This window comes from Geotrypetes seraphini, chromosome 13, assembly GCF_902459505.1.
Source record: "Geotrypetes seraphini chromosome 13, aGeoSer1.1, whole genome shotgun sequence".
Classification (NCBI taxonomy): domain Eukaryota; kingdom Metazoa; phylum Chordata; class Amphibia; order Gymnophiona; family Dermophiidae; genus Geotrypetes; species Geotrypetes seraphini.
The window spans coordinates 67092826-67110456 of NC_047096.1; the positions used below are offsets into that span (position 1 = coordinate 67092826).

General features: G+C 40.1%; 1 protein-coding gene across 2 annotated transcripts in view; it reads right to left on the reverse strand.

Annotated features, from left to right (window-relative positions):
- The window catches only part of KRT222 (keratin 222), a 70979-nt gene that overhangs the window by 33848 nt on the left and 19500 nt on the right, over positions 1–17631 (reverse strand). For both annotated transcript variants that reach the window (XM_033918746.1, XM_033918745.1), the window contains exon 4: positions 13030–13200. In XM_033918746.1, the coding sequence (XP_033774637.1) occupies positions 13030–13200 (171 nt within the window). The remainder of the gene's footprint in view (positions 1–13029; positions 13201–17631) is intronic.

Sequence of the window (17631 nt, forward strand, 5' to 3'; positions counted from 1 at the left end):
TTAGCAGAATCAATAACATTAAATGTAATGTAATGTAATGTAATTTATTTCTTATATACCGCTACATCCGTTAGGTTCTAAGCGGTTTGAAGAAAATATACATTAAGATTATAAATGAGAAGTAAGAAGGTATTTAAAAAATTCCCTTACTGTCCCGAAGGCTCACAATCTAACTAAAGTACCTGGAAATTAATAAAGAAGAGAAAATAAAGATGGTTGAAAAAAGAAAAATTCTATGTGAACTTATAGGATGGAAATTAAACTGACAGTGAAGAACTGTATGAAAAATACATATGGAATGCAGTTAGAGAGGGTAGGTTACAATCTATTTATGGTATTTGTTTAATTGGAAGATGTTAAGGTGGGTCATTTGGGGGAAGGTTATCTGAAGGTAGGTGAATCTTCTGGAGGTAAAAGAGGAGGGGTTAAGATATTTGGATGAATTTTTTGAAAAGCAGGGTTTTGATTTCTTTTCTGAATGTTTTGAAGTTGTCTGATATTGTCATAAGATTGGAGATGGAATGGTTGATTTTTGCTGCTTGTGTTGCCAGAAGGTTGTCAAACATTTTCTTGCGCTGTGTGCCTTTGAGTGGGGGGAAGGCGAAAGGGTTCGAGGTTCTTCTGTGTCTTGAGGTGGAGATTTGGTTTAAGCGGTTGTTTAGATAGGAGGGGGAAGAGCCGTGTAATGCTTTGAATATCAGGCAGTAGAATTTGAATTGGATTCGTGCTTGTATGGGTAGCCAGTGAGAGTCTAAGAAGGCAGTTGTTATGTGATCATATTTTTTGAGTGAGTAGATCAATCTAAATATATTCATATATACGCACAAATACATATATACATGTATCCCTGTAATGAAAATTCAGCTCAGTCATATTGGACTTACAGTCATAAAATGGAGCTGTTAAATGAACTAATATATTTAAATTTAATTTAAAGAACCATCTAAAAAGCACTTAGAATACAGGTGTGTGAAAAATCTAAAACAAACTTAAAAGTAACAAATTCAAAATTTAATAACACACCCTTAATATAATGCTACTAAGAAACATACTAAGACCAACTATATATAAACCACTAACACTTGCGTCAAAAGTCTTACCAGCTTAAAAGCGTGAGTAATATACACATATAAAGGATGCATAGAACATAAACCAAATGAGCTTATAAAAACAAGGAGCCACTCAGAGCTGGGAGCTGAAACACTGGAGCAGGCACCCCCTGCAGCTACCTGCCTTCACAGGCTAGAGAAGTCCTTCTGAACTTTATTTAAACAACACTGTGCCGCGGTTTGGAGAAAGCCGCTCAGAGTTGGGAACTGAGACACTGGAGCAGGCATTCCCCGCAGCTACCTGCCTTCATAGGCTAGAAAGTCCTCCGGACTTTATTTAAATAACACTGTGCCGTGGTCTGGAGAGAGCCACTCAGAGATGGGAGCTGAGACACCGGAGTAGGCACCTCCCACAGCTACCTGCCTTCACGGGTTAGAGAGGTCCTTACAGACTTTATTTAAACAATACTGTGCCGTGGAACGTGGCCTGCGGTAGCAAGCCCATAGGGGCAGGACACACCCATTTTGAGCCACAAGGAGCAGAGGGTAGGAAATTATCGTTGTTACCAATTATGGGGAAGAGAAAAGCAAAGATGCTTCATCTTTGCCATCTTTGGGGCCTATGGACCGTCATCTTCAGCCCCTAACTCCACCTGCAATGGAAGACAAGGTAATTCTACTATCTCAAAATATCTCTGCCTCGGGTGAACCGTCATCTCCTCTTCAACCTTCTTTGATTTAATTGGGAGGGTGGAACCTGCCTCCGAAGTTGGGGGCGGTAGTATCATCTCCCATACAGTTTATAGTGCCAACAGTGAATATGGAGTCATCTCAAAGAGACACTGAGACTAAGGGAGTACAACCCTTGGCTCCTGTTCAGATCATAACAGAACCAAGTAAAGATTGTCTCCCTAAGGATAAAGTAATTACCCTAAATGATATGTGGCTGGTAGTTAATAGAATACAATCCTCACTACAAGGCACTGTTTCAAAACTGTGTTAGTTTTCATCAGATGTAGCTATTAAATGAACAACAAAATCAGATGATGCTGTTAGGAAGCAGATTGGATAAAGCAGATAATTATTTAATAGTTTACAACAGTCTGCTATTTCGAACATTGAGGGTAATATGTTGCTACATCTGCAAATGGAGAAAATGGAGAATTCACCGAGAGCAAAATATCTCAGATTCTTGAATTTTCCAATTTCACATTACTTAGCTCCTTTAGAACTCCTGAAAATGTATACGAGAGAGATTTTACAATATACTCGGGTGGATTAATTTACACCAGATAATTTGTATTATATTTCAAGGAGCACTAATGAGATTAGAGAAGAAGGAGAAATTGATAGACTGGTTTCTCCAGTTTAAACTTCTCTCAATTTTTGGAATCCTCCAAAGATTCAATAGCAAAATAGGCTACCTTGCTGGTGGTATTTAAATCGGAAATGAAAAAAGCAACGTATCCTTAAATAATACTTTGAGAAAAAACAGGCTTTGTTCTCTGGATGACAATTGAAGATTTTTCCTGATGTGTCCAGACAGACACAAGCTAGGAGGAAACCGTTCCTACTATCAAACCTAGAGTTTTGGCAGTGGGAGCAAGTTTCTTCCTAAAATTTCCATGTAAGTGTCTCATAACGTATGGAAAAGATAAATTTGTTTTTGTGGATCCATTACAATTGGAGACTTTTTTGAAAGATAAACCTGTGTTAAAAATTTCAGATACTAATGTTCAGGTTGTAGAGAATTAGTGACAAAAAGAAGGCCTGATTTGCTTGCTACAGATACAGTAAGTAATTTTGTGTGATTAACTTACGGCCTCTTTTACAAAGCTGCGCTAGCGGCTGCCGCATGGCAAAAGCCCCGAAGCCCTTGAAATCTCTATGGGCTTCGGGGGCCATTAGCACAGCGCAGCCACTAGTGCGCCTTTGTTAAAGAGGCCGTTAGTTTAATTTCCAGCAATATCCGGCTCCAATGAAGTGGACTTGAATGATGCAATTGTTTCATTTTTTACATTTGTATTTTCTTATGACCTTTGTTAATTTTTCCAGATTTTTTGTTATGTATGTAACAAATATCAATAAAAAAGAGCTTATAAAAATAATAATAGCGTTTGTAAATAGTGTCTGTTTCCAAAAGATTATTATACAATTGATTTTATGCAATGATCAAATGTAAAGGGATTTACATCTCTAAGAGTGTTTAAAAATATATATTTGTATAAAACCGGCAAACCCATACATTGATTTGTGAGAGCTGCCGGGACATGTGCATGAGACTGTTTAAACCTATTAGAGCTGTAAATCCCTTTACATTTGGTCATTGCATTAAATCAATTGTATAATAATATTAAGGGTGTTTTATCAAACTTTGAATTTGTTGCCGATTGTGATCATATCTTTATTCTTTAAAGTCAGAGCATACTTTGTTTTTAATCTCGAGAATGTTGATATTAAATTTAAGTTTTTATGATTCACAACTTTTAAGTTTGTTTTATATTTTTCATACCTATGCGTACTAAGTGCTTTTTAGATGGTTCTTTAAATTAAATTTCAATATATTAGTTCATTTAACAGTTCCATTTTATGACTGTAGGTCCAACATGACTGAGCTGCATTTTCATTATAGGAATATGTGTACGTATGTATTTGTGCATAGACAAGATAATATGAAAAAAAATCACTCCATTAACGTGAAAGCCACAAAAAGCCTCATAGAGTGCACTTACAAAGCGAAAGAAAAAGCCTCAGTTTATAGGAGAGGTGTACCCACCCTCTTCCACCCTGACATCATTGGCAAAAAGCTTTTGCAAGTGGTACTTAAACAAAACAGTGAGTGTTTTAAATCAAAAGGAATAGCTAAAGGGGAAAAATTGTGCTGCTGGAAACACTGTGTACCAACGATCATTTCGTGGCAGAATGCCACTGCTTCAGGGCCTATTCAATTCCCAGTGTGCAAAGATCCAAACTTCTGCATGTCACCGGATCTTCACACACTGGGAATTGTGTAAGCCCTGAAGCAGTGGTGTTTTGCCACAAAACGATCGTTGGCCCGATTGTGTGCAGTATAGTGTGTCCTTTGGTACACAGTGTTTCCAGCAGCACAATTTTTCCCCTTTGGTTATTCCTTTTGATTTAAAACACACACTGTTTTGTTTAAGCACCACTTGCGAAAGCTTATTTCTGATGATGTCAGGGTGGAAGAGCGTGGGTACACCACTCCTATAAACTGAGGCTTTTTCTTTCGCTTTGGAATTGCATATACATGAATATGTATCTGTGAATATATTTAATGTTATTGATCCTGCTAAATATTTTTTTATATTTATATGACTTTTTACCAGCATATACCTTATCATTTTGTCTATTTCAGGCTTTTATAAGAGCTCTTTATGTATTTTCTTACACGCTCATATGAGATTAGTCTGGTAAGAAGACATTTATTATCATTCTTTTATACAAAACATTTTTTAAAGATTTTATTTTACGCAAAATTTTATTTTATGTAATTGTTTATTAATGTTTGTTAATGTTTTCGGGAGCTTGGTGAGGGCTTGAAACCTTTTGTAAAGACTTTAGCTTTTTCTGAAATACTGCCTGCATATGGAAAGGGAGAGCAAAGAGTGAAAAACACAGAGGACTTTAATAGATGGCTCAAAGCCTGGTGTCATCAAGAAGGCTTCAGGTACATAAGAGGATGGGGAAATACATGGAAGGACAAGAAGCTATATTGCACTGATGGGCTACATATTACTACAGCAGGAAAAAGAAACCTTGCGGAGAAATTTAGACAATATGTTTCTAGGAATTTAAATTAGAAGGTGGGAGTGGTGAATGTATGAAGGACTGGCCGGGTTTACCTATACCTGAGTTAAGTACCTTCACAATACTAATACAGGAAGAGTATTTGAGTTAAGCAATTTGAGTGCAAAAATAAAAGATATTAATTATGAAGTTAGAGAAAGTAAAGTCAAAAATAAATTCATGGACCGATGATAGTTCTCTAGTTAGTTATACGCCGAGACGTGTTCTAGTGGCGGTATAACTGTGAACACTTGAGATCCATTATAAATTTCTTAAGGAGTTTTGACTGAATGAGAATGTTGATTCTGCAGTAGCCTACATATATCTTTGAAGAAGTGTTTATTAGGACAATTATAGAGACCACCCCCGGCAAAAGAAAAGATATGATGGTAGTAAAGATTGCAACGTAAACAATATCAGCAATTCACTTCTTAGCATTGCAAAGGAAAGTGAAATGAAACAAAAATCTATACGAAAAAGGAGATTGCTGCTGAAAAATAACTGGAAAGCGATTACAACAAGTGCTCGCAGTCTAAGCAACAAAGTTCATGATCTGCAAGCCCTGATGTTAGAAGCAGATCTAGACATTGTTGCTATCACAGAGACATGATTCAGTGAATCACATGGATGGGATGCAAACATACTGAAATATAATCTTTTTAGGAAGGACAGAGATGGTCAAAAAGGTGGAGGAGTAGCTCTCTATATAAAGATCAATATCCAAGCGACCGAAATGCAAGGGACCTGGGGAGAGGAAGAAGCAATATGGATTGCTCTGAAAAGAGAAGATGGAACTTCTATCTACGTGGGTCTACAGACCTCCGACTCAATTGCAGCAAATTGATAAGGATCTGATTATGGATATCCAAAAGTTTGGAAGGAAAGAGAAGGTGCTGCTGTTGGGAGATTTCAACCTGCCGGTTGCGGACTGGAATGTTGCGTCAACAGAATTTGAACGAAGTAGGGAGATAGTGGATGCCTTTCAAGAGGCTCTGCTCAGACAAATGGTGACGGAACACACGAGGGAAAAAGCAATATTGGATCTGGTCCTCACAAATGGAGAGAGTATCTCTAATGTTTGAGTGGGTGCTCACCTGGGAAGTAGCGATCATCAAATAGTTTAGTTTGATATAACGGCTAAAGTGGAGAGCGGCCACACGATACTTAAAGTCCTAGATTTCAAACGTACGGACTTTAATGAAATGGGAGAGTACCTGAGAAAGAGCTGTTAGGATGTGAGGATATAAGAGAAATGGAAAGACAGTGGTCTAAGCTGAAAGGAGCAATAAAAATGGCTACGCACCTTTATGTGAAGAAAATAAATAAAAACAAGAGAAAAAGGAAGCCGATATGGTTCTCCAAACAAGTGGAGGAGAAAATAAAGGCAAAAGAGTTGGCGTTCGTGAAATATAAAAAAACCCAAGAAGAGGAATGCAGAAAGGACTATAGGGTGAAACTGAAAGAAGCCAAGAGAGAGATACGTCTGGCGAAAGCACAGGCGGAAGAACAAATGGCTAAAAATGTAAAAAAGGGAAACAAAAGTTTTTTCAGATATATTAGTGAAAGGAGGAAGATGAAAAATGGAATTGCTAATCTAAAAGATGCTGGGAACCGATATGTGGAGAGTGATGAGGAAAAAGCAAATGTGCTAAACAAATACTTCTGTTCTGTGTTCACAGAAGAAAATCCTGGTGAAGGCCCGAGATTGTCTGGTTATCAGAAGTTCGTTTCTTTCAAAATGTTCATCGATGTTTTCTTTTATCGGTGCTTCCGCCATTTTCCCCAGAACCGAGGTCAGACTCACCAGTTTGTAGTTTCCCGGGTCACCTCTTGATCCCTTTTTAAAGATGGGCGTAACGTTGGCTATCTTCTAATCCTCCGGGATCACGCCTGTTTTCAGGGATAGGTTGCAAATTTGCTGCAGTAGTCCCGCTATCTCCTCCTTTAATTCCTTCAGAACCCTTGGATGGATTCCGTCTGGACCCGGGGATTGTCAGTTTTTAGTTTTTCTATCTGCCTGCGCACATCTTCAAGGCTCACTTCCATGGATGTTAATTTTTCTGCTTGATTTCCATTAAAGAATTGCTCAGGTTCCGGTATGTTGGTTGTGTCTTTGTTTGTAAATACAGACCAAAAGAACATGTTAAGTCTTTCCTCGACTTCTTTCTCCTCCTTCACCATTCCCTTCCTGTCTCCGTCGTCCAGCAGGCCCACCTCCTCCCTTGCCGGCTGCTTCCCTTTAACATATCTAAAGAACAGTTTGAAATTTCGTGCTTCCCTGACTAGCCTCTCTTCATACTCTCTTTTGGCTTTTCGAACCACACGGTGACATTCTTTTTGATACTTCCTGTGCTCTTTCCAGTTCTCCTCAGTTTTGTCCTTTTTCCATTTCCTGAATGAATTTTTCTTATTGCCTATCTCTTCCTTCACTATTTTAATTATCCACGCCGGGTCTTTTGTTCGACTCTTTTTGCACCCCTTTCTGAATCTGGGGATATACAGATTTTGCGCCTTGTTCACCGTGTCCTTGAAAAAAGACCAGGCATGTTCTACCGTTTGCCATTTTTTGGAAGTGCTCCTAAGTTTCTTCCTTACCATTTCCCTCATTGCTTCGTAGTTTCCTTTCCTGAAGTTAAAAGTTGTCACTATGGTTCTCTTTCCTTTCGGTATTCTTGCCTCAACCTTGAACTTGATCATATTATGATCGCTGTTGATATGCATAGGTGGTGTTCTCAATGATCTAATCTAATCTAATCTAAACCTTAAGTTTATATACCGCATCATCTCCATGAGAATGGAGCTCGACACGGTTTACAAGAACTTAAAATAGTGGGTAGAGAAGAAGAAAAAGGATTACATGAACTTATGTGTAGAAGGGGGGAGAGAAAGGGGGGGAAGGATAGAGCTACAATTTGCTGAAAAGCCAGGTTTTCAGTTGTTTGCGGAATAACTGAAGGGAGCTCAGGTTCCGCAGCGGGGTGGTGAGGTCGTTCCAAAGACCTGTGACTTTGAAGAGAAGGGATTTTCCCAGTTTGCCTGAATAGTGGATGCCGCGTGGAGAGGGGAAGGCTAGTTTGATCCTCCATTTTGATGGTAAAGACCAAGGCAGAGAAGCTCATACCCTGGAGATGAATGTGTGGCTGTGCAGATGGTGTCATCAAGAGTGTTTTTATTTCCTGGACCATGGGACGACTTCCAGGGGCTGTTGAGCAGAGATGGTGTGAATCTATCAAAAAAGGGAAGAAGTGTCTTCAGCAGCAGACTGACTAACCTACTGAAGAGCGCTTTAAATTATGAGAATCATTGGGGCTGGGTGATCAAAGCCCCCAAGTAAGTATAAACCCTAAGGTATTGAATCATTAAATCCTTTTCCACAAATGAGAAAAAGGGCAATGTCTGGAAAGCAGTATATGCTAATGCTTGTAGTATGGGAAATAAGGTTTTGGATTTAGAGGCTGTGATGGAAAAGTCTGATTTGGATTTAGTGGTGATCACGGAGATGTGGTTCACAGAGAACCATGATTGGGATATAGTTATATCTATTCAGAAAAGACAAGGGAGGAAGAAACAGAGAGAACGTGACATTATATGTTAAAGATCATATTAAAGTCACATAATTGCAGTATCTACAGGGTAAGGAAGAGGCACTATGGGTCATTATGAAAAGAAGGAATGGAAAATGTATTTACACTGGTGTGATATACAGGCCTCCTTCACAGACAGAAGTGGACAGAGATTTAATTAAAGAAATGCAACATATACTGTAGCTGTAAAAGGGAAGTTTTACTAATAGGTGATTTTAATATGCCAGATGTTGATTGGGATATCCCTACTGTAGGGTATCTTAGAAGTAGGAAAATCCCTGTATTCTCTTCAAGGAGAACTGTTCCAGCAATTGGTAATGGAATCCATATAGGATGGGCTATACAGGACTTAGAGCTTATGAATGGGGAGAGTGTTTCTGATGTTATAATTGGTGATCATCTGGCATCCAGCGATGGTGTGGTTTTACATTAAGACAGGTATGGAGAGGGTTCATTCAAAAGTAAATGTTTTAGGTTTCAAAAAAACCCCTAACTTTGTTCAGAGGGAGATTATGTCAAGGAGTTGTCTGGATGGGAACTTCTGTTAGAAATAGGAAAGCAGTGGGCAAACCTGAAAGGAGCTATAGGGCAACAAATCAATCTGTACAAAAAGCAAGTAAAAGTTAGAGGAAAAGAAGGCCGCTCTAGTTCTCAAAAGTAGTAGCAGAAAAAGTAAAGAAAAAGAAATGCCTTCAAAAACTACAACAGATCGCAGAAACAGGAAGATGGGCAAAAATATCTGGAAATATTAAGAGAAGCTGGAAGAACAGTCAGGAAAACAAAAATAAAAAATGATAGGAAAAATAGCCAATATGGCAAAATAAGGGGGAGTGGGAGTTTTTAGATATGTTAGTGATTGGAGGAAGTGCAAAAGTGGCATTGTGAAACTTAAAGATGAAGGGAGGGGGGGGGTGATATGTAGAATCTGATAAAAATAAAGCTGAATTGCTGAACAAATATTTCTGCTCTGGGTTCACAACTGAAGGACTGGGAGCAAGACCACAGAAGCCAAACACAAACAGGAATGGAGGTGTGGTAGACTCTGAATGATTTTCAGAGGACTGTGTTCATGAGGAGTAGCTAAACTAAAGGTGGACAAAGCGATGGGGCTAGATGGCATGCATTTGAGGGGACTGAAGAAACTTGAGGAAGTTCTGGTGGCTCTGTTGGCTGACCTTTTCAATGCTTCTCCAGAGTTGGGAGTGGTACCAGAAGACTGGAAAAGGGCAGATGTGGTCCCTCTCACAAACGTGGAAGTAAGGAAGAGGTCGTGATTTCTGTGGTAAGTAAGAACATAAAGAGTTGCCGTACTGAGAGAGACCGAAGATTCATCAAGCCCAGTATCCTGTTTCCAACAGTGGAAAACCTAGGTCACAAAACTCTACTAAGTTAACTGCTTTCATCACATTCTCCAATGACGCGTAGCGTGGGTTTTAGCACCAGCAGCGGTGGTAACCGCTCCGACGCTCATAGGAATTCTGTGAGCATCAGAGCAGTTACCGCTGCTGCCGGTCCTAAAACCTGCTCTATGCATTAGTAAAGGAGGGGGGGATAGTAAATTAACGGAAATGCTTTTAAAACAGAAAATAGTGAAATTTCTGGAATCTAGGACCCCAAGGCAACATGTTTTACTAGAAGCTGGTCTTGTCAGACAAGTCTGATCAATTTATTTGACTGGGTGACCACAGCGTTGAATAGAGGGAGAACGCTAGATGTGGCATATTTAGATTTTAGCAAAGCCTTTGGCACAGTTCCACATAGATATCTAATAAATAAACCGAGTGCCCTCGGTATGGGCCCCAAAGTATTGGACTGGGTTAGGAACTCGTTCAGTGGAAGGCAACAGAGGGCAGTGATAAATGAAGCTCATTCTGAGGAAAGGGATGTTACCAGTGGTGTGCTGCAAGGTTCATCTCTTGGGCCTGTTCTTTTTAACATTTTTATAAGCGATATTGCTGAAGGGCTGTCTGGTATGATTTGTCTCTTTGCGGATGATATCAAAATCTGCAATAGGGTGGACACCCCTGATGGTATGGATAACATGAAAAAGGACCTAGCAAAGCTTGAAAAATGAGGTGGAATTTGGCAGCTAAGATCTAATGCTAAGAAATGCAAGGTCATGAATTTGAGTTGCAAAAATCTAAGGGAATGGTACATTTAGGAGGTGTATTACTTTTTGAACACAAAAAAAGCAGGACTTGGGTGTGATTGTATGTGATGATCATAAGATGGCTGAACAGGTAGAAAAGGCAACAGTGAAAGCTAGAAGGATGCTTGGGTGCATAAGGAGAGGAATGGCCAGTAGGAAAAAAGAAGGTAACGATGACCTTATATTTCTCTGGTGCACCTTGTTTAGAATATTGTGTACAATTCCGGAGACTACACCTTCAAAAGAATATAAACAGGATTGAATCAGTCCAGTGGACCGCTACTAAAATGGTTAGTGGTCTTCATCATAAAGCATGGCGTAGCGAGGGTAGGAGATGCCCGGGGCTGTGGTACACCCTGTCCTCATCTCTGCCCCCCTTTCCTTTCCTCTGCTTCTTGTGCGCCTTTCCTTCCCTTCCCTCTTTGGCTTTTTGCCGGTGTGAGCTGCATCTCCCACCTGCTGCCCACACCGGCTTCAGCTCGCCGTTTGACATCACTTCCTGGTCAACCAGCTAGTATTTTAAATTCGCTATTCACTATTTCTTCCCTAAACACTGTACACAAGGCAAAATGTTGTTGGCCAATCCCACAAGTTCCAATGAAATATCTTCACTGTATTGAAATGCTGTACTCTTGTGTGGTCTATTTTTTGCATGTTCCCAGATGGTACAAGCAGACTTCAAGAGAAGTGCTACAGCAGTTAAGCCATGGGTTCCTAATGGAAGACATATAGAGGAAACTAGTTATGAAGGATATTCATAGCGTGGCTTTTCTCATCTAAGCTTAAATGCCTTATTTTATTCTTTCCACATCTGGTCTTTTGCCTTCAGGACAGATATTACTGAATTGCAAGAAGAGTAGACATTGCAAGAGAGGGGAGCTTCAGAGGCGAGGAGCACAGTAGAGCTATCAGGAAAGGGGCTTTCTTTCACTTCATTTCCTGATGTCCAGATCTTCACCTGCCTCTGACCCAAGTGTGCTGACAACTAGCCCTATGTTCCAGCTTTTACAAAAGCACAGAAGAGGTTTTTAGCGCTGGCCGCAAGCTGAATGCTCTGCGCTGCTCCGATGCTCATAGGAACTTTATGACTGTCAGAGAAGTGTAGAGCATTCAGCATGCAGGCATTAAAAACCTCTTCCGCACTTTTGTAAAAGGGGAGGGGGGGGGGAGGGTTAATTATCTAGCTTTGCATTAAAAAAGTAATATCTTGAGGAAAAGAGAATTGTGCATGCTTAATTTAGATCATACATGCTTTTTTTTATTTGCAGTGGTCTCATGCCATTTAGCTCATTAGAAATGAAAGTTTGAGGGTCATTAGTGTACACATGACCATTTTATTCTAATACCGCCTGCTTGCTAAAATTTAAGGAGGAAGCTATCAACATGGGCTTTTGCTAAGACAGGTTTATTTTACTACAAATCGTGCTATTTTAGCCAGTTTATGCCATGAAACCCTGTGCTAAAATAGCATGAATTGTAGTAAAATAATCTTAACTGCAGCCCATGCTGATAACAGGTTTTGCACTTAGGGGGAAGTTATCAGCAAGGGCTACCACTGAGACATTATTTTACTGCTAACCTAGATTTAGAACATAAGAACATAAGCATTGCCTCTGCTGGGTCAGACCAGGGATCCATCGTGCCCGGCAGTCCGCTCCCGCGGCGGCCCCCCAGGTCCATGACCTGGAAGTGTTCCCTACCTAACCTAAAATATCCATACCCTATTCGCTCAATGTCCTGTAAGGTAACTCTATCTGTACCCTGTAATCCCCTTCGCTTCCAGGAAGTCATCCAGTCCCTTTTTGAACCCCAGAATTGTACTCTGTCTTATCACCTCTCCGGGAAGTAGAAGTAGAAGTAGGTCCTATTGCTGTAAACTAGAACAGGTGTTACAATAGCATGTTAGCGGTTAACATTGATAATTATGCTTCTAATTGGCACTTTTGTGTGCACGTTAAATTTTAACATCATTTTTTAATGCTTAGGCCTCTTTACCATGGTACTGAGTAAAAATGTAAACATGTATACTTTTGAGCAGCTTACAGATTTTATTGATATACTTTGATTTATTATGTGCTATGAAGGTACACAATCCTTATATAAATGGCTTCTATTTGATGGTACTGAAAACTATTCCTCTAGAGAAATATATGGAAATTAGGCCAGAGTACAGCCTTGCAAGTCACCATATTTTTTTAACAGTAGACTAGTTGCTGTTGTAAACACAGGCAGTCAAACATATTATAATAGGAAGATGCTTATTAGATTACTACAACTGACTTTCAACTAGCACACAGCTCAGACAGCATATTAAACACAGAGTCCCTGTGGTTCCACAGTGAAAATGAAATATTGTACCTCAGAAAAGCTGAGGCAAATCTGGGAAAGATATAACTAATCATCTTATCCTGGGACCTGTCTGTGTTAATGAAACCAGTACCTGAGTCCTGATTGAAAAGACGTTCTCCATGTCATTGCCGGCAATGAGTGCTTCATAGTGAGCTCTGATCTCATTGAGAAGCTGGGACAATTCCATTTCACTCCCATCCTCCACCTTGGCTAACTGAACCTCATGGATAGGATGATCCAGCTGCTGCAGAGCCCGCACTGCCTGCAGCAAGAGAGGAAGTAGCAGAATGTTTAAAGATGCAGAGCTCCATTTTTTTTTAACAACCTCTCGAAATTCTTCTGTTTTGCAAATCTCTTGTGAAAAATAGTTTAGAACTTTATTCACTGCTCTTTTTCCCTCCACAAAGGAAATAAATGCTTCGTGAATTAGGTCCTTAATGTATTGCAGTCTGAAAACGCATTTATGACAGGAAAAAACCTCTAGAGAATCTGTATTGTGTGCACATAGTTTAGCTTTAAAAATTCAGATTTTTATACATGCACTTATTTTTTTTTTTTTTCAACAAAGGAGGCTATTAAAACAACCTGAAGGCTCTCCTGATTTCTTCCAAGAGCTTGACTTTAAAAAAGCATTTTTCACATTATTTTCAAAGAGGTGATGCATTATGTACATTACTGAGATAAGATAAATATATCCAGAAATTATTGTGAAAAAAACCTGGACCTTGAAATAAATAGGTTAAGAACATAAACATTGCCATACTGGGACAGAGATACTACAGGCCCATCAAGCCCAGTATCTTCTTTTCAACAGTGGCCAATACGGGTCACAAGTACCTGGCCTGAAAGAGTAAGGGGCGAGTGTGGCACAGCGGTTAAAGCTACATCTTCAGCGCCCTGAGGTTGTGGGTTCAAACCCACACTGCTCCTTGTGACCCTGGGCAAGTCACTTAATCCCCCCATTGCCCCAGGTACATTACATAGATTGTGAGCCCACCAGGACACACAGGGAAAAATGCTTCAGTACCTGAATAAACTCATGTAAACTGTTTTGAGCTCCCCTGGGAGAACAGTATAGAAAATTGAATAAATAAAACATATTTTATGCTGCTTCTCGTAGGAATAAACAGAGGATTTTCCCAAATGCATTTTAATAATGGCTTATAGACGTCTCTTTTAGGAAGTTATCCAAACCTTTTTTAAACCCTGCTAAACTATGCTTGTACTACATTATTTGGCAACAAGAAGAGGAGTGCAGAAAGGACTACAGGGTGAAACTGAAAGAAGCCAAGAGAGAGATACGCCTGGTGAAAGCACAAGCGGAAGAACAAATGGCTAAAAATGTAAAAAAGGGAGACAAAAATTTTTTCAGATATATTAGTGAAAGGAGGAAGATGAAAAATGGAATTGCTAAACTAAAAGATGCTGGGAACCGATAGGTTCATAGACAACGGCGCGAAAGACAAAAGCGCGCACCCACAATTGAGCGCAGCACGCGCCGCCGCGCCGCTCTAAATTACAGTTTTTAGGGGCTCCGACGGGGGTTTTTGTTGGGGAACCTCCCCAGTTTACTTAATAGACATCGCGCCGGCGTTATGGGGGTTTTGGGGGGTTGTAACCCTCCACATTTTACTATAAACTGAACTTTTTCCCTAAAAACAGGGAAAAAGTAAAGTTTTCAGTAAAATGTGGGGGGTTACAACCCCCCACAACGCGGCGCGATGTCTATTAAGTAAAGTGGGGGGTTCCCTCCCCACGCCCCCCCGTCAGAGCACTAAAAACAGTAATTTAGAGCGGCGCTCAATTGTCTGGGCGTGCCTTTGTCCCAGCGCGCTTTTGACCTGACACCGAACCGATATGTGGAGAGTGATGAGGAAAAAGCAAATGTGCTAAACAAATACTTCTGTTCTGTGTTCACAGAAGAAAATCCTGGAGAAGGCCCGAGATTGTCTGGCAAAGTTACACGAGAAAATGGAGTAGATTCTGTGCCATTCACGGAGGAAAGTGTTTATGAGCAACTTGAAAAACTGAAGGTGGACAAAGCGATGGGACCAGACGGGATCCATCCCAGGATACTAAGGGAACTCAGAGAGGTTTTGGCGGGTCCTATTAAAGACTTATTCAACAAATCTCTGGAGACAGGAGTGGTTCCTGGGGATTGGAGGAGAGTAGATGTGGTCCCTATTTACAAAAGTGGTCACAGGGATGAAGCAGGAAACTACAGGTTGGTGAGCCTCACTTCTGTTGTTGGAAAAATAATGGAAGTGTTGCTGAAAGAAAGGATAGGGAACTTCCTTGAATCTAATGGGTTACAAGATCCGAGGCAACATGGCTTTACAAAAGGTAAATCGTGCCAAACGAACCTGATTGAATTTTTTGATTGGGTGACCAGAGAGCTGGATCGAGGACATATGCTAGATGTAATTTACTTAGATTTCAGCAAAGCCTTTGATACGGTTCCTCATATGCTGTTGAACAAACTTGAAGGGCTGCAGTTAGGACCCAAAGTGTTGAACTGGGTTAGAAACTGGCTGTTGGACAGACGCCAGAGGGTGGTGGTTAATGGAAGTCACTCGGAGGAAGGAAAGGTGAGTAGTGGAGTCCCTCAGAATTCGGTGCTGGGGCCGATCCTGTTCAATATGTTTGTGAGTGACATTGATGAATGGTTAGAAGGAAAAGTGTGCCTTTTTGCAGATGATACCAAGATTTGTAATAGAGTAGACACCAAAGAGGGAGAGGAAAATATGAAAAAGGATCTGCAAAAGTTAGAGGAATGGTCTAATGCCTGGCAACTAAAATTCAATGCAATGAAATGCAGATTAATGCATTTGGGGATTAATATGCTGGGAGGTGAGAGGCTCATATGCACGGACGGGGAGAGGAACATTGGGGTGATAGTGTCTGAAGATCTAAAAGTGAAAAAACAGTGTGACAAGGCAGTGGCTGCTGCCAGAAGGATGCTGGGCTGTATAAAGAGAGGCGTAGCCAGTAGAAGGAAGAAGGTGTTGATACCCCTGTACAGGACATTGGTAAGGCCCCACTTGGAGTATTGTGTTCAGTTTTGGAGACCGTATCTGGCGAAGTATGTAAGAAGACTTGAAGTGGTCCAGAGGAGGGTGACGAAAATGATAGGAGGCTTGCGCCAGAAGACGTATGAGGAGAGACTGGAATCCCTGAATATGTATACCCTAGAGCAGGGGTGTCAAAGTCCCTCCTCGAGGGCCGCAATCCAGTCGGGTTTTCAGGATTTCCCCAATGAATATGCATGAGATCTATTAGCATACAATGAAAGCAGTGCAAGCAAATAGATCTCGTGCATATTCATTGAGGAAATCCTGAAAACCCGACTGGATTGCGGCCCTCGAGGAGGGACTTTGACACCCCTGCCCTAGAGATTTCGTCCCTTTCAACATTGAATTCATTGTTTGAGAATTTTATGAAAGCAGTGGGGGTTTAAAAAAGGTTTGGATAACTTCCTAAATGAAAGGTCCATAAGGCATTATTAGGATTGACATGGGGAAAACCCACTGTTTATTTCTAAGACAAGCAGCATAAAATCTGTTTTACTCTTTTGGGATCTTGACAAGTACTAGTGACCTGGACTGGCCATTGTTGGAAACAGGATTTTGGGCTTGATGGACCTTTGGTCTGTCCCAGTATGGCAACTCTTATGTTTTTATGGAATATATATTTGGCATTGGGGGGGGGGGGGGATTTGGGTGGGTCTGGGAAGGGTATCAAGTGGGGGCTAGGCTGGACCAGACCCCAGTGGCTAGATTGTGGTGAATTTAGGTCACAGATTTGTTTTCAGCTGGAACCAAAGAAGCTGGTTTTGGTCACCCTCTAGCCTTGTTCACCTCAGCAATGCTAAGCCTTGAGTATGCCACTTCAGTCACATGTCATTATGAGTTAAAAGCACAGATTTAGACAAGAAGTGTGACAAGAAATGACATAATACTTATATGTAAAAATGGACGAACCCCCTGGTTTACATAATAGGTACAAAGTTGCAAGAAAAGGAAGGAACCCTTTAAAAATTATAGGCACTCGTAGATTAGATATGTTTTCGGTCGTGGGCCCCCAATGGTGGAATTCATTGCCCCAATATATAAAAATTGAAAAAGACATTCCCTCTTTTAAGAAATCTCTGAAAACATTTCTTTTTAAAAAGATTTTTAATACATAAATTTTTTTTTTTAAATAAAAATTTTTTCGTTTCAAGAATTTTACTTCCTCCTCAATGTTTTACCCTTAAATGTGTTTCTTATTATAAGATATGTAACTTTAACCTCCCTTCCCTTCCAATTGTTGTTGGTCTTGTCTAATATCTAGTGTTTATATATTTATTGTATGTTTTTTATCTTAACTAATTGTATTTTTATGTACATCGCTTTGTATAAAGATATAGTGATTCATCAAATATTTAATAAACCTTGAAAAAAACCTTGAAACCTTATCCCACCCCTATAACTACCTTTCACTCCCCAATTTCATTGCCTTCATTGGGATTCATGGTTTCTGGCAGAGAGTATAGGCCTGGCCCCCTGGGTGAAATGGGTGGGAAATACCAGAAGCATTCAAAAAAAAAACAAAAAAAAAAAAACAGTCTAAAATCATATGACCATTCTTTTTTTTTTTTTTGAAAGGAAAAATGTTTTATTCTTACCAATTACAGCATTGCTAATATCACACA